The sequence below is a fragment of the Desmodus rotundus genome, chromosome 3 (genome assembly GCF_022682495.2).
Source record: "Desmodus rotundus isolate HL8 chromosome 3, HLdesRot8A.1, whole genome shotgun sequence".
Lineage (NCBI taxonomy): Eukaryota > Metazoa > Chordata > Mammalia > Chiroptera > Phyllostomidae > Desmodus > Desmodus rotundus.
In genome coordinates, this window is record NC_071389.1 from 121,404,729 (window position 1) to 121,424,341 (window position 19,613).

At 46.1% G+C, this 19,613-nt stretch overlaps 1 protein-coding gene and 1 long non-coding RNA gene across 2 annotated transcripts in view; both read left to right on the forward strand.

The window, feature by feature from the left end:
- The first annotated feature begins 2,580 nt into the window (after positions 1-2,580).
- On the forward strand, positions 2,581-7,416 carry DUSP6 (dual specificity phosphatase 6). Its single transcript, XM_024572010.4, has 3 exons — positions 2,581-3,841; positions 4,448-4,885; positions 5,901-7,416. The coding sequence occupies exons 1-3, from the start codon at positions 3,442-3,444 to the stop codon at positions 6,206-6,208; spliced, it is 1,146 nt and encodes a 381-aa protein (XP_024427778.1). The 5' UTR covers positions 2,581-3,441; the 3' UTR covers positions 6,209-7,416.
- A 6,162-nt stretch (positions 7,417-13,578) lies between these two features.
- The window catches only part of LOC123480824 (uncharacterized), a 29,001-nt gene continuing 22,966 nt past the window's right edge, over positions 13,579-19,613 (forward strand). Inside the window, exon 1 of the long non-coding RNA XR_006656949.2 lies at positions 13,579-13,945. This is a non-coding gene — a long non-coding RNA (uncharacterized lncRNA). The remainder of the gene's footprint in view (positions 13,946-19,613) is intronic.

The following is a 19,613-nucleotide window of genomic DNA, read 5'->3' on the forward strand; positions in this document are numbered from 1 at the left end:
TAACTGACTACTACTTCCTGTCTGTTAACGGAGTTACAGGATTTTGACCCAGGTTTCTAACAGCGCCTGCTTTGCTGGACAGCTGAATTGGGATGGATTAAATTGCTTAGGGCAGGCAGCTCCTCAGAGGGCTTCTCTGTAGACGAGCCAATTCCAGGCGAGCTCTTAGGCAGCCAGCAAAGAGAGCCTTGTGGATGGAATGGACTCAGGCCATTCATTGTGCAGGTTCGGAATTCAGCGTGATAAACATATCAACAGCGAATAGTCCACCACGTTAGGGCGTTTCACTTTACCCATACAACCATCGCAGATATTTGTATTATCTTCATTATGCCAACGTGGAAGAGTGCGGCTTAGAATAGTTAGAGGACTTAATCACGGTCGAATGTTTAGGAAGCGTTTGGGCACAAGTTAAACCCGGGCCGCCTTATTCCAGAGGCTCTTTACGCTGCCTGGTTTAGGATCGAGCGGTCAGAATGCCATTTTATAAAATGTATTAAAAAGGATCGACATTCCGTTTGCGGTGGGTTTCAGAAGCATGGGTGAAACTAAATGCGAAGTGTTGCAATTATCCTTCCAAATTTATGCCCAGGCTCAGGTAACTTCACTTTTAAAATAACTAAATAGAAACCAAAGTCCCTCCTTGCCTCTTCAGTGAAAGGTCGGGGACTGAAAGAGTCTGCCCCTCTCAATTCTGCAGCAAGACACCCTGCAACTCCCCTGCTCGCCTCTAGTGACTGAAACGTCTGGGGCTGGGAACGTCTGTAACAGGTGGGGGCGAATCGGAGGCGTCAACTCCAGCGCAGGGCTCCTCCGGCTGGAACTGGATGATATCCAGTAAAATATGGCAAGTTTGTTCCAAGGCATGCCCAAAAAAGGAGTGGGGAGAGAAGCACGGCAACCCCCACCTTCGTTGTTCACGCTCCTCCAGGGGCGGCCTGCCTGTAGCAGAGCTCCAAAATTGGCACCCTGGGATTCGCAGCCGGCTTTTTTTAGCCTACATTCCCCAAACCAAGGAAGAGGCGGGTGACTAAAAATGCAAATTGAAGCGGGGCGTAAGCAGGCAGGCCCTCGGGTGCGGGGAGTCTGGCTAAGGGAGACCCCGCGACCTCAGGTGCCCTCCGTTACATTTGCGATGGGCGAAGAGCGCCAGAAGGGGCGCTCAGAACGGTCGCTCCCCGCCGAGCCGCTGCCCCCGCTTCCGCTCCCCAGCGGCTGCCGGACAACCAGCGGCCTCTTTTCCGCCGGGGGTTTGGGAGGGGAAGCCGGATTAAAGCCCGCGCCTTCCGGCCTCTGCCAGACCCGCCCCCCCCCCCCCCCCAACCTCCCAGCGCTGCGTTCGCCGCACACAGGTGGTTTTCCGCTCCGGAGAGGGAGGCCTCGGCACTTTTATGTAACAATAGAACTCTGCGCGCCGAGACTGCGCCTCCCGGTCGCCGAGGCCCCGGCCTGGCCACGCCTCCATCCGGCAGGCCCCTAGTCGGGCCCTGGCCGGCCCGCCCGCCAGCCCTGCACCCTGGCACCCCGGCGCCCACGCTGATCGCTGGTCACTGGCCGACGACTCTTTTACCTGCTGGCTCTGCAGAGCTCTGGAGATGTCCCTCCGGACTCCCGGCCCTCCTTGGGAGCCAGGGGGTCTCGGCATGCACTCCCCTCATCCTTCCCGGGCCAGCTACGGAGCCCACAGCCCCATACTCAGCCCCGCACCCTTCAGCGGAGTCGCCCAACGGCCCGCGCCCACTTGGCTAGGAACGGGGGTGGCGGGGTGCTGGCAATGAGTCGCATCTCCAATGCGCAGATGCGACTGGTGCTCCGCGCGGGGCCGGTGAGGCAGCAGAGGGTGCTGCCGTTCGGGCTGGGAAGAGTCGGATGGGAGGGAAGGTGCTCCCCTCTGACTTGCCTCCCTGTCTACAGTAACCCAGTCGCTTAGCCCATCTGAGCCCTGCAATCTGCAGGCCTTGCGGGAGAACTGCCCCAAGCCTCGACGATGGTGGGGACAGCCCGAAAGATCCACGAGCCCCGTGCACCTCGCCCAGGTAGCCCGGCCAGGCTGGCTCCTTTTTCGGAAGCGGAGCTCACGGATCAGAAGTGATTAACGAGCGCGACTCCCACCCTCACAGCGCGCGGTTGGTGATGGGCGGGGGTGCTGGTATCCCGGGAACAAGGGCTTTTAACGCCCCACGCCGCTGGAGGGGAATAGCAACCGACTGTCGAACAAGTTAGTTTCTGTAGTCTCCACTGCTTAAAAAAAAAACAATAGTTGGAACACTATTGTAAGAACAAGCTTCATTCCTATTATCTCAACATTTAAAAAAATTGTTTGCTTGCTTTAAAATGTTTCAGTAAAATCCTGTTTTTTCTTTCCAAAGATGTTGGATTAGCATTTAACACCTCATCGGTCATTAAAGCCCAGGCAGTCAAGCAGCCCCAACACAGCCTCGTCTAAAAGAACATCAGAGCAAACAGAGTTGGGCTTTTTAAACTGGCAAAACAAATGTCACCCGCCTAAAGGGGGCGGGGGAGAGGGTTAAGGCGAACTCCAGTCCAAACGAGTTTAAAGGGAGAAAAAAAGTCATTACAAGTTTTCCTAAAGCTAGCTTGAGAGCACAGGCGTCACGAACAAGGGCTTTTGTGCCTGCTAATTGCACCATTTGTGCGCAAAAGTTCCGAAGCGAAGTGTGAACTCTCAACAGAAGGAAACATGAGACAACTGAAGTGCCCTGGTTTATGTGCCCTGCTCCTCCGCCGCCTCCTCTTCTTTCTCCTTCCTCCAGCCCAGCCTGCTGTTGCAGCTTGTTTGCACTGGGTCTTATCCGGAGCGGAAATTCCTTTCCGTTTTTGTGAATGACAAACTCATTAACAATTCATCAACACAACCTGTTCCAGCCGGCCCGTCTCCAAGGCAACAGCCCCTTCCGCAGCGCGTTCATTGGCTGGCTGGGAGAATGTATCCATTGAGACGCTCGCTGTTTGTATCCATTGAGGAGCTGCCTCGCGCAGGGGGTGTGCGAGAACTGAGTCCTGGGGAGAGGGAGCAAATCGAGGTTTGAATAATCCAAGGAGAAAAGACGCTCGGGTGGATTTGAGGTGCAGCCTTGGAAGGAGGGATTGGGAGCCGCTGGACTTTTTCCCCTCCCTCTCCTCGCTGTACCACTGAGTCCGAATTAATTGGATTTCATTCACTGGGAGGGACAAAACTGTCTGGCCAGCTTCATTCAGAACGATTCATTGATCCTGAGAGTGAGCGGCTGCAGCCCGGTGCAGAGGGAACCGCCAGCTTCACTTCTGTCTCGCCTTCCCCAACCTCTAACCCGGTTTGGGAAGAGCGAGGTGGAATTCAACCCCGCTCCGTGAGCGGCGGCTTCGCGCGGCGTGCTCGGCCTATGCCTGCCCCGAGGGGCGTCTGCTAGACACCCCACTCTCTCTCGCAGCTCGACCCCCATGATAGATACGCTCAGACCCGTGCCCTTCGCGTCGGAAATGGCGATCAGCAAGACGGTGGCGTGGCTCAACGAGCAACTGGAGCTGGGCAACGAGCGGCTGCTTCTGATGGACTGCCGGCCGCAGGAGCTGTACGAGTCGTCACACATCGAGTCAGCCATAAACGTGGCCATCCCAGGCATCATGCTGCGGCGCCTGCAGAAGGGCAACCTCCCGGTGCGCGCGCTCTTCACGCGCGGCGAGGACCGAGACCGCTTCACCCGGCGCTGCGGCACAGACACAGTGGTGCTCTACGACGAGAGTAGCAGCGACTGGAACGAGAACACTGGCAGCGAGTCGGTGCTTGGACTCCTGCTTAAGAAGCTCAAGGACGAAGGCTGTCGGGCGTTCTACCTGGAAGGTATGTGTCGGGGGAGCCCCGCGCGCGCCGCAGGGCTGGGGGTGCGGTGCTGCGTACTGCCGGCTGGGCCCGCGAACTGGAAGCGCCCTTACTGAGCCTGGCTGGCGCTTCTGAGCCGTGCTTCCCGGCCAGCGGCTGTCCGCTGGCTCCGGGCTGTGAACCTTGCGCGTCCGCTACGGGCCAGCCAGCCCGGCCGGTACAGAATCCACCGGTTTCCGGGGCGCAGCCACCCGCCGGTTCTAATTAGTTCTAACTACCCGGAATGCTCTCCATCTCTCCTTGCTTTCTGTCGTTCGATTTTGGATTAAAATTTGCAGGGCAGGTGAGGTCGCTGGGGTGCAGATTTGCATCCCTAGCCCCGCAAAATATTTAGCTAAGTTGCCATTTTGTGTATTTCCGGATTCAAAAGAATAAGGGTTCCCAGGGGAGGCGGGCCCGTTCGTTCCACTCCCAGGGGTGCTTTTAAGTGTCTTTATTGCATCTGGCTCTGTGTGTGGGGGGTTTGTAAGGTGCTGTGGTGTTTCCTGAGCCTCGCTGCGGCTCTGAAAGCTGTGAAAACTACTACGGGATCTCGGGTTACATGATTGCTTTTTCTCGTCCTGGCAGGTGGCTTCAGTAAGTTCCAAGCCGAATTCGCCCTGCACTGCGAGACCAATCTAGACGGCTCGTGTAGCAGCAGCTCGCCGCCGTTGCCAGTGCTAGGGCTTGGGGGCCTGCGGATCAGCTCCGACTCCTCCTCTGACATTGAGTCTGACCTTGACCGAGACCCCAATAGTGCAACGGACTCGGATGGCAGCCCGCTGTCCAACAGCCAGCCTTCTTTCCCCGTGGAGATCTTGCCCTTCCTTTACTTGGGCTGTGCCAAGGACTCCACCAACCTGGACGTGTTGGAGGAATTCGGCATCAAATACATCTTGAACGTCACCCCTAATTTGCCGAATCTCTTCGAGAACGCTGGAGAGTTTAAATACAAGCAGATCCCCATCTCGGATCACTGGAGCCAAAACCTGTCCCAGTTTTTCCCTGAGGCCATTTCTTTCATAGGTGAGACTAATTAACAGTACTCATCAGACTTTTTAAATGCAAAATTTTTAGCCATTCATAGATAAAGTTTAAGCTTTTAATCTTTTTTGATTGCTGCTTTGTTATACTACAGGTCTCTAATATTTTGAAGGCCTTAATTCTGGTTTAACTTGCTAAGAAAAAAAAAAACCTTTTGATAAGGCTGCTACCACAGGTGTATTTGAAATTCTGTTTTGTTTCTTGACTCTTTGAATTTAGTCATTTGAAAGAAGGAGGGCTCATTATCAGACAACAGAATTTTCCCACAATCTTTGGGATGGAGGAGGTCTAGTTAGAAGTGCTTCTAGAATTGCTTTATAAGTTTAAAAGACCTGGGAGTTATTTTAGGTCATCAAATTAGTTGTTGGATAGCCCTATTAATGCTAGATGTTGTAATCCGGTTGAATGTTACGGTGATACCGGTTAACAGTGAGACAGTGAGGGTAACCTGAGCCCAGCAGGAAGGACTGTGGGCTGGAAGCCTGGAGAAGCGAATCTCCAGGCATTGTAATGCATTTCCTATTACAAAGGAACTCATTTTCAGGCCATGTCGACATCCTGTTCCTCCTAATGGGCTGTCCCCTGTGACTTCCCTCTCTCTTTTAAGATGCCTGAATACCTCCATTGTTAGCTGCACAACAGTTGGAGAATAATTTAATAGACCCTTGTAGTCTGCTTGTCTGTATAAAAGGCATTCACTACCATATTGCAGGGTTTCTGGTATTCACATGCTGAGGCAAAGAATGCACACATTAAGGAGTTTTTTTTGTTGGCAGAAACTTAATACAAAAGCTCCCTTTTCAGAAAATATCTGAAATATGTAATTGTGCCCAATGTACATGTTTTATTGCACTGATACATTTTCTGCTGCTTGCAGTGTTCAACTGCCACACACGATTACTTCTTTAAATCTTTTGTAAAAAATCATCTTTTAGAGTGGTCACTCACAATGGGTGTTTTTTTTGTCTGCTGAAATCTTGCCTTTCTGTGTTTACAGATGAAGCCCGGGGCAAAAACTGTGGCGTCTTGGTGCATTGCTTAGCTGGCATCAGCCGCTCAGTCACTGTGACTGTGGCTTACCTTATGCAAAAGCTCAATCTGTCAATGAATGATGCTTACGACATTGTCAAGATGAAGAAATCCAACATCTCCCCCAACTTCAACTTCATGGGCCAGCTGCTGGACTTCGAGAGGACGCTGGGACTCAGTAGCCCCTGTGATAACCGGGTCCCGGCGCAGCAGCTCTACTTCACCACCCCCTCCAACCAGAACGTCTACCAGGTGGACTCCTTACAATCCACGTGAACGACCCCACATTCCACCTCGCTGGAGTGTGTGCTTTCCTTTAGCAGTTTTCTCTTGGCAGCATCAGCTGGGCTGCTTTCTTTGTATGTGGCCCCACGTGTCCAAATGACACCAGCTGTCTGTGTTAGACAAGGTTACCACATGTGGAATTGGTTATTGCAAAGGGAGAGACTTTCTCCATCCTCGCTGGAGGAACAGCACATGCTGTATAGATACAGGTTTGCTCCGTACCCATGTGTGCATCCTACCCATGCAGGGACTGGAATGTGAGGACTTCCAGGTAAATAGGGTAGGACCAAATGGTAGGATAGGAGTATGTGTTCCTTAGGGCCTTGTATGACTGTTTCCTTTTGCATCTGGAACTGACCTTTTTTGTCTTCAATGAAGACTGATTCAATTTTGCATATAAAGGAGCCAAAGACAGGTTTCAGCTCTGTAGTATCAGTTTGCAAAAAAAATTAAAATAAACACAGGAAAACCACATTAATAATAGAAAAAATAAATCTGATACTCCATCTGATTATTGTAAATATTTGATCTTAAATCACTTGGCAGTGTTTGTTTGAATTGTGTTTGTTTTTTCTTTGATGGGTTTAAAAGAAATCCTCCAAAGGGAGAAAGAGCAGTATACCACTTCTGAAAACAAAAATGGAAACTTTTGCTCTTTCTGGATCCAAAGGCTATATTTGCAGCATGCTCAACTTGACCAATTCTGAATGACATTTTCATGGACACTATTAACGCTGAGAACTTTTTATGGTGCGGTCTTAGGTCTCTCTTCATATATCTTCCTTGTGGTTTTCCCCCTCCCCCCCCAATGTAGTTTGACTATGCCTTACCTTTGTAAATATTTTGGCTTGTGTTGTCTTAAAGGGGATATCTTGAAAAGGCACCAAAATCATGGGCTTTTTTTTTCTTTTTTAATTTCAGCTGTGCTAAACAGTATATTACCTCTGTACAAAAATTCTTCAGGGAGCGTCACCTCTAATGCAATACTTTGGGTTGGTTTCTTTCCTTTTAAGAATTTGTATAAAACTGGAAGTGTGTGTGTGAGCATGGGTACCCATTTGGTAGGTGAAGTGCATACGATTGTGAAGAAGGGAGAGTTAAGTTGCTTCATGTGTTCGTGGTGTAAAGTTTTGAGATGGAATTTATTATAAGAATGTAAGACCTTAAATTATTAATAAATAACTATTTTGGCTATTGAATGTGTGTGTGTGCGTGTGTTTTTAAATCCATGATGGGACCTGAATGTGAAGTGACATATTTTAGGTATTTTTCAGTTGGGACTGAAACTGGTTTCTAAAAGCACATGTGGATAGCGGGACAAAGTGCTCATCTTTGTGCTATTCCAAGGCTGTTTTTCAGGAGCAGTTCATGATTTCTTCTGCTTCAAATAAGGATGACGTCCTAGAATGGATGGGACTGTATTGCATATGGATAATACTTCCTATGAATATCGTGCTAGCTTAAAAAACTTGTAATGCTCTTGAAAAAAAGGTGAAGCCATAGTGTACACCTTGCTGCTGAGGTATGAGATGGGGACATGAATGAACTGTCCAAGACGAGGTACCAGAATAATCAATGGCTCGGTGTTAACCTCCGCCTTCTCCATCAGGATCCTCTACTGGATAATACGCACGCCAAGGGGAAAGGGATAATTATTTTTCCAATTACTGTCTGGCAGTTCTTCTTGCAAATAACCCTAATGTTGGAATAACAAATTAGGTGGGAGCCGTGTCTCCCCTTTTGTATCTGGCAAAGCGTACCCGCTTTCTCAGTGGAGCCTGAATTTGGCTTTAAAGTTTCACATTGGCATTTCAGATAAAACTCCCATCACTTGTGTTCTAATGTGCTTTGTGCTGAACTGGTTAGAATGTAGGTATTTAGAATAGTGGTCAGAAGCCACTATTGAACTTTATGGACGTTATTTTGAACAGTTTTCTTTCAAGGTAAAGGCTTCCTATCTTGTCATTTTCCTTGGGACATCCCCTCTCCTTGTCCCAAGTGTAACAGTATACAAACCAAAATAAAAGTAAAGGGCAGGTGTGTGAAATCAAAAGAACTAGAACGTAACTACATTTTATACTCTTTTTCAAGTGAGCTTAGTCCCTTTCTGTGCAGTGGGGAGAAAGGAGCTTTTCACCTACATGGCACATGCCAGGTGGATGGTTTGGTAATCTACATGATAGGCATGTGGCTCTGATTTTATGGCTATCATATCAAACTGTCCAGTGTGACTTACAGCAACCAAGCACACGTAAAAGGCAAACACACAGAAAACTACCAAGTCAGTCTCCCACTTGGCTTCCCCAAGTCAGCCAGAGCTCAGAAAGGAGAAGTGGGTTGCAGTTCAACTTGGCTCCTGTTAATCCAGTTCTGAACGGTTTCCGCTCCTGGCATTCCCTAAACTGGCTGTTCAAAGTGGGGATTTGCAAGCAGGGTTAGCAATTTCCTGTCCAGCTGCAGCTCAAGTAGCTGCGTGCTTTTTTCCCCCTTTCTTTGTTCTGGTTTCTTTTTCTTTTTTCTTTAACATGGGCTGAGGATAATTTTAGTGCATTTCCTCTCTGTGGATTATCATCTTTCCTCCTCAAAGTTGCATACATTGAGTTCCTACCGCTCTGCTCAAGCAGACAGCTGGCCTCCCCAGCACTTCCTCTCAGTTCACTGTGGGTTTGTTGTTTGTCAGTCCACTTCTGAAATTAATAATGTTTTCTGGCCAAGTGCCACAAGCCATTACCACAAAGGGGAAGTAACACATATGAATAGCAGGAAGCCATGCAGGGTCACAGTGTGAGCTGAACCTGCGGAGGGAACATAATTGAGCCTGGCCCATTCAGCAAGTGTCTGACAGCGATTTGGGGAGAGGAAGCTCCCTGAATTTAAACAGCTCAAGCTGTGGAAAAAAAAAGTTTCCAATAAATTGGTAGCAAATGGTCTTTGTCATCAGTCTGCATAAAAAGGAGCGAGAAGAGTTTAGGGCCTCCATAAAGGTGCAGTGTTTGGGCTTTCTCCCCCCTCTCCTGGCATACTGTTTCATAAGCCTGGTGAACAGGAGGGGACCTACTTTCCTCATTGCCACCAATGGACTCATGTTGAATGGGTGTTTTTTATGGTTCACACAAGCCAGGAGATTCAAAGAGTTTCTCTCTCTCCTGTGCAAGGTGGAAGGTTGTAACTGAGCCGCAGGGGCCCCCACCTTGCCTCGGGCCTCACTTCCTGGCCATCCCTCTGTTCCTTTGGTTCCTTTGTGTCTGTGGGAGCTGGGTGAAGGGGATCATTTTGCATCTTGGAGTTCAGCTCACTTCCTGAATGGAGCCTGCTCGGTTACTAGGGCAACCTTTGCCAGCAGCTGCAACTCCCCAGCCTCCCTCCTCACCTGCTACCCCCATTAGTGGCTTCTTCAGGTCTCTGAGAAAGCGTTACCTTTCCTGGCCTTGTGCAGGGGGGTGGAGTGGGGTGTGGGGTGGGGTGGGGTGGGATGGGATGGATGAGTGGGCCTTTCTGGAGGGGAGGTTATCTGCAGTTTCTGTGGGGGCTGCAGGAGACTTAGGGAATACACTAGTTGATGCTATAAACTGGTTTTAGGGTTTAAATCAGACTGAGAGAGAATTATCGGGATAGAAATACCAGCACGGCTTTCAAAGGAGAGGAACTGGAGACTTGCCCCAATCCAGCAATTAGGAGACCTGAACTCTCACTCTTGCTCTCTCACTAATGAGTTGGTTAGCCCTAGGCAAGTCACCCAATCTCACTGAATTCCTTTTTACTTGTCTGTGAAGTGAGAGTCTTTACCTTTCATTCTACGGTTCTCTTATAATTCCAGGTTCTCTTATAATTCCAGCCTTCTGGGCACAGATCGGTGACAGGCGTGAGATCAAATAAGCTGCAGAACAGGTGAAGCAGTTAAGGTCTATTAAGACTACCAGTTGCTGCACTTCCTGTACAATTCCTGTATATCATTTAATCCTCCAGCAGCTCCGCGACATAGATCCTATTATTGTTCTTATTTTCCAGGGAGGAAACAGAGGCAGAGAGAGGCCAATAGCACCTAAAGTCACCTAATGGGAAGTGGTTGAAGCGAGCTTTGAAGCTTTAGCTCTTCTTGCTGTCAACTGCTTGCCGTCAGTATTTGCTCGTCTTTATAAAGTCCCGTGATATTGACTAGGAAGTGGTGACCCCATTTGACAGCTGCGGAAGTGGAGGAAGCAGAGGTTAGGTGACCTGCCAAATCAAACCCAAATTCCACAGCCAAATCATGAGAGAGCCAGAGGGCCCCAGCTGATAAGTTGCCAGAGAGATGTCATATCTGTGTGGAAGCTTCCATTCTCCCTCTCCGCAGAGAAGTTGGCCTTTCCTGGGCTCATGAACATACAAATCACAAAACTGATTTTCCTAGGAATCTATAAAGTGGCTAGCAGCTGTTCAGTGCCCCCACACCTCTTTCAGGGTCACACTAGTGAAAAGGCCCCAGAGAAATTCACTTCCTCAATCTGATCCTTCCTGGAGAATTAGGTTGGTTGGGGAGAGAGAGAAGTAAGGGCAGATCATGGGATAGCTGACTATAAGTCAATGTTCTTGAAAAGTCATCTAAAAAAAAAAACCAAACCTGTTCAGACCTTAAACTGCTTTAAAAGATGACTTTAGGTATAAATTTCTATGCAGTTTCCCATGCAGTCATAATCATTTTTTCAAAAGATTCCACAGGCCAAAATTTCAAATAACCTTACTGTTGTATTCTTATCACAATCGGCCCAAGTCAGTCCAGTTTTGATGACAGAATCTTCAAACTTCTTTAGTCCAAAATTGATTTCCTAAAGAGTATTTACAGGCATGGAACAAAGTTCAAACAGCTCAAATATTTATTGAGGCCACGATCTGTCCTGCCTGGTTTTGATGAAGCAAAATGGTTAAAACGAAAGGCAGCCGGAGACCTGACAAGCCCTGCACGACTGAAGGGGCGTCGTGCTCCCAAGTGCGATCTCTGCCTTTTTCCCGGCTCCCCAAATCGACGTGGAACCTCCAAGGAACTGTGGGGCAAGGCCTTGTATGTCTCTCTCTGCTGCAACAGTTAAAATCACATTTTAGACCCTGTATTTGATTTTTTTTTTTTTAATATAGGAAAGGATTAACAGCCCATATGCATGCAATTTGGCTGACGAACTTTCCTGTTTTGTCATGGAAAATACCTTTAGAGAAAGTGTGCGTATCCGTTACCTTTTGGTAACTAGACGTTTTGGATCATCCATTGCATTTTAGTGATGAGACGTTTTGGACCACCATGCCTCCACCAAATGAACTCTCAGACACACAAAGAGAAGGAATATCATATATTATTTGGCAATGACATTCTAGAAAGCACTACGCAAGTTTGAAAAAAGTTGCTACCTCTAGGTTAGAATTCCCCCCTTTCCTTCTTTGGGAGACAACCTAACTATTAATTACATTAAGCGTGTTTCTTTCCCTGCCCTCCTCCCCCTGCCCCCCCACAGCAGTCTAGTTAAACCCTACTGCAGATACTAACAGGAGAAAAAAAGGAAGAAAGAGGGGAAGGTATAAAAGGGGATCTTTAGTAACATAGCTCCCAGGACAATTGTAGCAGGAACGTCCCGTTATCTTATATTCTGGTTGTTATTGTTGCCTAACAAGCCACCCCAAAACTTAGTGGCTTCCAACAACAACAGTTGTTTATTTTGTTCAGGAGTCTGCAGGAAAGGCCGGTGTCTACTGTGTGGGGTAGTTCCCTTCCCAAATGACTGGCTCACAGAGTGGGCCAGTTGGTGCTGGCTGTCAGCTGGGGCTCATCCAGATCTCAGGGCCAGGGACTTTGGTTCTGCTCCCTGCGGCCTAAGCTTCCTAAATTACTGATGTCTGGGTTCTCTGGTGAACCCTAAGTGAGAAAGCCGGGTGGAAACTATTGACAGGTCCTAGGCTCAGAGCTCACTTCCGCTGTACACAGGGGTCTATCATAGTTCAAGGACAGGAGATGAAGGAGGTGCAAGATTCTGAAAGAGCACTTGGGACGGGCAAATTTGTTGCAGCCGGTTTTGGAATAAACAGCCTACCACATTTTAACATGAAAGCTGTTTGAATGGAGGACTCACAGAAATAATAGCGAGCCCCCATATTAATCTTGTGTTCCTATCTTGAAAACACAATTGTCAACAACTGCTGTAATTATTCTTTTAATCCAACTCTTTTTTTCACCTGTTTCTAATGCCATCAAAACTATCATTGAGACTGACCCATAAAATAAAATATAAAATCCTTTTAACATCTCATCAATGTTTCTCTATCTGCCTTCCTCTCTCTCTAAAAGCAATGAAAAAAAATGTTCTTGGGTGAAGATAAAAAAATAAAAAATAAAAATAAAAATCATTACAACTCATGAGGGCTTATTCTATTCTATAAAATGAGGAAATGGGAAATGCTGGCACAATTGGGCAACTTTGCGGGATAATTTAGAACTTGGGCTTATTCTAGCTTTTATTCCCACGGTTCCAAAGTGGTGGCTCCATTGCTAGTCATCATTTTTACATTTCAGGCAGTAGGAAGGAGAAAGGAGGGAAGGAAAAAGAGTGCACTTCCCCACAGAGTCAGTTCCCTTAAAAAACTTCTCTGAAATCCTACACCAGACTTGTCCTGTGAGTGCTCGTGGTTCAGAATTAACGGTGGAAGCCACAGCTAGAGAGCCCGGGGGCTGCAGACGTTTAGTTGGGCGCATACATCCCCTAATATAATTAAGGATTTGTTACTTGGGAAGAAGGGGAGACCTAATATTAGCCCCCCACTTTCTTTCCTCGGGAAAACCCACCCCCACCAGGCAGAGCCAAGAAGAGTGCCTTATTTTCCCATTTCAGTGATTGGTTCAGGGATAAGATATGATTTCAGTCCAGCCAATCAGATTACAGTCTGCATTCTTCTATGGAAAAGATTGTCTCTCAATGTGGCTACACCCCATAGGACCTGAATCAGAATCATTGGATATAAGGCCTGGGAATCTGTTTGGGAATTACCAGATAAGCCATATGTATTAAACCGGCAGTTAATTGAATCTAGCATCTTCTTTCTCAGGGTATTCGACAAACAGTGTGGAGGGAGCTTGCTGCATGTCTTCCATAACAGGGGACATCAAAAGGCTGAGCATACAGTTCAGTTGTGATGAGCTCACTACTACAGACTCTCTTAGAGTTACGACTTTTCTCTATCATCTGCCCTACAAACAAGCATTTGAAACCAAACATGTCTTAAGAACACCTTCATTTTACCAGGGCTGCCGGGTCTGCTGTGCTGGAAGGCGGCGTCACTGTGTTCGCGCTCTCAGTGCCCTCTGCGGTCGTGTAGGTTCTCGCCCACCAACGCTCGAATTTTGTCTTTCAAGATCGAAGGGTTTTAAAGTTTCTGGTTTCTTCACAAACTCTAATAATTTTAAGTGACCTTCTTTGGATGTGTTCCAGTTTCATTATGACATTTTTGAGGTTTAATGACTGGGACTCCACCCAGTATTTCTGAGGCAGATGGATTCTGGTGTCTCGGTGTCTCTGTGTGTGCGTGTGTGCGAGCACTTGTGAGAGTGTGCTTTCTATTTTGTTTTTTAACATCCTTCCTGATGGCGCTTGCTTTTGTGGCGCCCACAATGCTTTGGACCGACTTCTTCAGGGAACGGTCTGCAGTGATGCCATCAGCCTCTTCCTGGATCACGTCTGCACTCAGAGGCCGCGGTCTCCTGGGAACAAGGTGGGTTCTCTCTTCCTGCGGGCATTAGGCATAGCTGTCTCCACTGAGCATAAAGCTTCCCTGCCCACTCACGTAGCTCTGGGAGGTCGTCTCGACGTTTATTCTTGTCAGGTTGGGATTTCAATTGCCACAAAATCTTGATGTTATTTATAAATTTGAGATTTCACTTTATTGATGTTTAAATCTCTTTGGCAAAATGGTAAGCAACACTGGCTCATGTACAGGTTTATGAACACCCAGTCCCTTTAAAGTGTCCCTATAATACCCATCAGAAATCTGCAGATAATATAATCTGACTAAAAATTACTGAGCCTCCTATGAAAATGTAGCTGTATGATACTTTTCAAAAAGAAAAAGATCTTTGTGCCCCTTTTCCCCCCACCTCAATTCCAAGGAAATTAGTATTTCTAAGCCCTTCTTAAAAAGGAAGTTTGAAATTGCCACTGATTTCTAGACAAAGTTTCACATTTTAAAGGCCATTCTAACTCCTTGGCAAAAACCATTAAGAGTTAAAAAGTTTTAAAAGGGATGCTGTGAGTGGGCCACAGAATGCGTCTGTACTTTGACAAGGCCATGTCAATGCAGATCTGGTTCTCAGCTGTGGAGTGATGGTTACAAACTCAGCGGGTTCCGTCTCCCCAGGTGGAAATACAGATCTGTAATTTACTAGCCATGTGACCTTGGGCAAGTTATTAATCTCTCCGAGCTTTGGTTTCCTCATCTGCACAATGGAAATAATAACTCTTATCTAATGAAGTTGGTGTGAGCACAGAAGGAGACAATTGCTATAAAGAACTTATCGCAAATAAATTATAATTGATAAGGTTCTAAAGAGTGGAATTAAGGTATAGAATTATTCATTCATTCATTCATTCAATAACAGGCAAGCTGTTGTATTCAAAGAATATTCTAGGTGCCATACAAATATAATGGACATACCAATCTTGACCTTTTAACCTTGAAATGAAACTGATAATGAGCATAAGTCATTATAAGGTATAGAGTGAAAAACAGCCCAAAGTTAAGAACATAGGCGCTGGCTTTAGACTCTTGCAGGTTCAAATATCAGGTTCATCGCTAGCTACCTGTGTAACTTTACACCAGGTACTTAACCTCATTAAAATTTTCCTCTGCTCATCTGTGAAAAAATGGAGCTAATATTACTTACCTCATAGTGTTCTTATCGGGATTACGTGAAAATGCATGTAAAGTGCTTAGCACTTTGGCTGGCACATGGAAAGTAACGCTACCTATTTCTACAACAGACATCCGGAAAAAGTAGCACAGGACTTTAGAGGAGCTCGGGAATGTTTTGTTTGCTCGTTTGTTTGTGTGTGTTTGTTTGTTTGGGGGGTGGGGGGAGGGGAAGGAAAGGATCACGCAAGGTGTTCTTCAAGTGGCTGATGAGTCATAAAGCCAATCTATAAATTTACCCAAGAATACACATTGAGCTGTTACCATGAAGCTGGCCCGAGTATCCTGTCATGTAGGTTTTATAAGGATAATAAATCTCTATCATTCAGATGTGAAAGTAGAAATTCATAGGATTTAAATTAAGGTTGCTGTTGTTTTTCCAAGTAAGTTCTGGTAAAACTGGTATCTGTTCACAGGTCTGTGTGACTCTGAAGCCCCGGTTCTTAACATCCGTTGTATACTCTCGGCCATGATGGGGACGTTGCTCATTCCACTGGCCGTTCCCTTCCCAGAATGGGGGCGAGGGAATCAGGTTCGCTGATCCCTCATTGCCAGACTGCGGATGCCCGTGGGAACAGAGGGAGTTTGTGGCACACCTCATCCAGTTTGTATCAGAGTTGAGACAATATTCCTACTCTGAGCAGACAAACAAAACAAAACAAAAGCCCACACCGTTTTAGTCACTGGACTATTGAGGTCCATTGCATGGTGCTAGATAATCCTGACAAATTTTTGTTCTCTGGCTCTTTCATCCTTGTCTGTTTTCAGTAACTCCAACACCCTTCACCCTGATGAAATTTCTTGTGTTATCCTAACCCTTGATGAGAGACGGGAAACACTCTAGTTTCTTCAACAGTACATCGATACATTTTTTTTAAGAGTAAAAAAGCAATCTGCATTGTTTGAGCCCTTCCTTTGTGCCTGGCCTGATGCTGCATTCAGATTATCTCTCTAATTTTTGGTTGCTTCTTTTGAGGTAGAGATTACTCTCATAAGTGCAAGAACTAGATTGCTGGGTTCAAATCCTGACACCACCACTTATTAGCAGTCTGACTTTAAGCAAGTTGGTTAACCTCTCTGTGCCTCTGTTTCCTTATCTCTAAAATGGAAATAATATAGGAACATGGCAGGAAACAAATTAATTAATACACTTAGTGTTCTTAGAACAGTGCCTTGCTCGTCGTAAGTAACTAATACATGTTTGCTCTTCTGGGGAGGAAAAACTTGTCCTCTAACTTCTTAGATTCAGTTGCAGAAGACAGAATGGCAAGTGAAAGACAAACTTTTATTCACACATGTTTGCTGGAGTGCACAGGAAAATATGACTCAAGTAGGTGGTTAAAATTAGGGCTTATATACTGTCTTAGTAAGAGAAGGGGAGGGGAGAAAGGCATTTATGGGGAAACAGTGACTTTTAGGAAAGATCAGTGGGCTTTTAGGAGACATGATAGTTGTGTGACAATGTCTGTTTAGGTGATTTCTTACTGCAGTGCTGACTTCTCTCCAGTTATAGGAGTCATACTTCCCTAGTTTTGACATTTCTTGGAGGGCATTTGCGACAATTGAATTCTTTTGGAAGGGTCAGCTTTTAGGCAGGACGTGGAGTTCAGGGGGGAAAAAAAGAAACAACTCTTCATAGTGGTATGTATATTCTGGATCCTTTGAACTGTTATCATTTCCATTTTGTAGATGGGAAAAGGGAGGCTTAGAGAGATTCATTTACCTAAGATCACCAAGGTGGAGCTGGAATTTGAACCTAGGCTGATGTGACTTCAGGGTCTTTGATTTTTCCATTGTGAGAGATCAGATAAGGAGATACTCTAATCTCGTCTCAAAATTCCCAGGGAATATAAATTCTTCGGAAGGAATTTATCCCTGGGCCTCAATGTCACTCTTTGCTAAATGGAGTTTTCAACAATGTGCCTTTTAAGAGACTTTTTTCCCTTCAACATTATTATTTACTTCTGGTGTTTTAGCATAAACCATCACTGCAGAAGAAATTATGGCCATGCTTCCGAGAATGTACCAGAGGAGTCCTTGCAACGCGCGTGCACGTGCGTGGTGTCCACGCGCTGGTCCGTTTGTGCGTACCTGCGTACGGGTTTCAGTTGCTCTACAAAGAGCGATTGTCATTGGAAGGAAAAGGGAAGATCTTCAGATGTAGATAGTTCAGTTGTTTATTTCTCCCACACAAGCCGATGATCTAGGATTCTGCACGTCCTCAGGGAGTGTCTCTCCCAGCCTTTTCCACAAGGTGATTGGCAAGGGAAGTCCTTCCAAAAGAGATAAGTGACTTCTTAAAGTAAACTCAGAATAAATGGAGTACAAATCTGTTTACTAAATATTTCCTGGTTGATGGACACTAACGTGCAGCCCAACATGGCACGTTCTTTGAGGAATGGAGGAAATGAGGTTGAATTCTGTCGTGCTATCATTTGGGAAAAGTATTTGTAAGCTGCCCTGCGTGGAAAGTTACGTCATTTCAGAGCAGAGAACTTAGTTCTGTAGAAAGAGATGTCACCGTGTGGGAGATGTGTTTACTTTAGAGACCACTGAGAGATGTGAGAGGCTTCTGAAAGCTAGTCACAAAATTTGTTAAATGCATTCTTTGTAATTTATTGAGAGTGTAGAATTCTTTGCACAACCACAACATTTTCTGTGCAGTTTACTTCCTTTATGCTAAATACACTTTGTATTTCATGTGGTTGTATTTCAGAACTTCAGGGTTTTGCTGCTGGTGGTCATTCTTCTCGGCAAAGGCCTTTTCCTTACCCCTCTGTGGGCGGATAGGAAGTCTGTACCCTTAAGCCAGCTGAGTCAAACATTTTCCAGTTCTTTTTTTCCTCTTTTTTAAAAATTATCTTCTCTTTCTTAATATTTTCTTTTCAGATTTTGGGCTTCAGTGATGTTAATCTAGTAGCATGATTCTTGTATTCTTCTGCCTTTTTCAGGATGATTTCTTCAGGCTAAGGATAGGCCAATTTAAAGTCCAATTGTCTGAAGTAGTATCGTCTGAAGTTGTGAGGCCTGTAATTATGCTAAAAAACAAAAGCTAACGTAGGAAGAGAAGTCAAAGGATTACTATCTGGCATCCATAGTCATAAGATGGTGAGAGGAAAATACAATTTGACTTTTTATCCCACATGAGAAGGAAAAACAATCAAAACAAGCAAATAAACCGTAAGGAGAACTGTAAATACATCAATCACCATCCCCTCTCCCCACCCCTCAGAGCCTGCCTGCTGAGGAGGAGAGGTGGATTATTACCTGTAAGGCCAGGGAAATAGGAAGGGAAGTGGCTGGGTTGCTACATGAATAAGGTTCTCTGAGGAACCATTCAAGCAAAAGGAAAACTGAGTCCCACTGATGTGTAGATTGAGGGCTGGGGCGGCCCCAATCAAAGTGGGTGGGACTCCCAGGTCATCAGAAGGTCACAAAAACACAGGAAGCTCGAGCAGCCTCAAATCCTTTCTTCCAAGCGAAACTGGAGTTAGACCAGTCTTTTGACTTCTGTAAGGCCTGTGGGTAAGTCAACCTGTGAAGGAGATGTGAAGAACTGAGGTTTACAGACAGAGATTTAAATATATTTTGGAGCCCATTCCTTAATTTGGAGGGATGGCAGCATTTTTAAAGGATTTTTAAAATTATATTTTAAGTACGTCTGGGATTTATTTTGGTGGGAAAAGCAGGGTTCTTGACGTGAGCTTAAATAAATAAAATCTTTCCTCTTTTCCTAAAGTTGCTTTTGTCTTTAGCACCCAGGACTCATAACCCAGAAAACTTTTGCAGGACCTACTTCTTAGACTTGGAAATCAGGCAGCGCTGGGACTATATCCCAGCTTCACTACTAACAACACATGCTGTGGCCAAGATCTAGGCAACGCCCGGTGGCAGTAATGTTAGTGGTTGGGAGGTGTAAACCTCAGGATTGTCGTGAGACCGGTGGCTGTGAAATGCTTGGCACAAACCCCGGCGTGTATCACAGTCACTGTCAGATCCTCGGTCAGTCCTTTCAGCAGTCTTGGCCTCAGTCTTCTCATCTGCGAAAGAGCCATAACGGTAACCCTTCCAGGGTTATCGTGCAGCTTAAACGTGATGTGTTTTCCAGCCTTCTTGGCAAACTTTTCCTGCCCCTTCAAGTCTCAGCTCAAATGCCACATCCTCTGGGAAGCTTTCTGAACTTCTTAAACAGATTTAGGGGTTGGTTTTAACATGGACCCATGGCCATTTGCATTTATCTCCATTTACAATACCTCGTATTCTATTATAAATTATAGCTGCTGGCTCAACTGTGTGCCTTCGTCTTTGCATCTTAGTGACTTTTCGCGCAGTACGGTTGTTTACATCTGGGCTTTGAGCTGGGCGGAACATCTTTGCTCAGCCAACACTCGCTGATCCTGAGCTGCCTACTTCACTTCTGTGTAACTCAGTTTCCTCAACTGTAAAATGGGAGTAATACAAATGAGCTTATGAG

Excerpts from the sequence above, each read along its gene's own strand:
- DUSP6 (XM_024572010.4), top strand. The coding sequence starts at position 3,442 with ATGATAGATACGCTCAGACCCGTGCCCTTCGCGTCGGAAATGGCGATC. Across the intron at positions 3,842-4,447 it reads TCGGGCGTTCTACCTGGAAG|GTGGCTTCAGTAAGTTCCAA; the intron begins GTATGTGTCGGG and ends TCGTCCTGGCAG. Across the intron at positions 4,886-5,900 it reads TGAGGCCATTTCTTTCATAG|ATGAAGCCCGGGGCAAAAAC; the intron begins GTGAGACTAATT and ends CTGTGTTTACAG.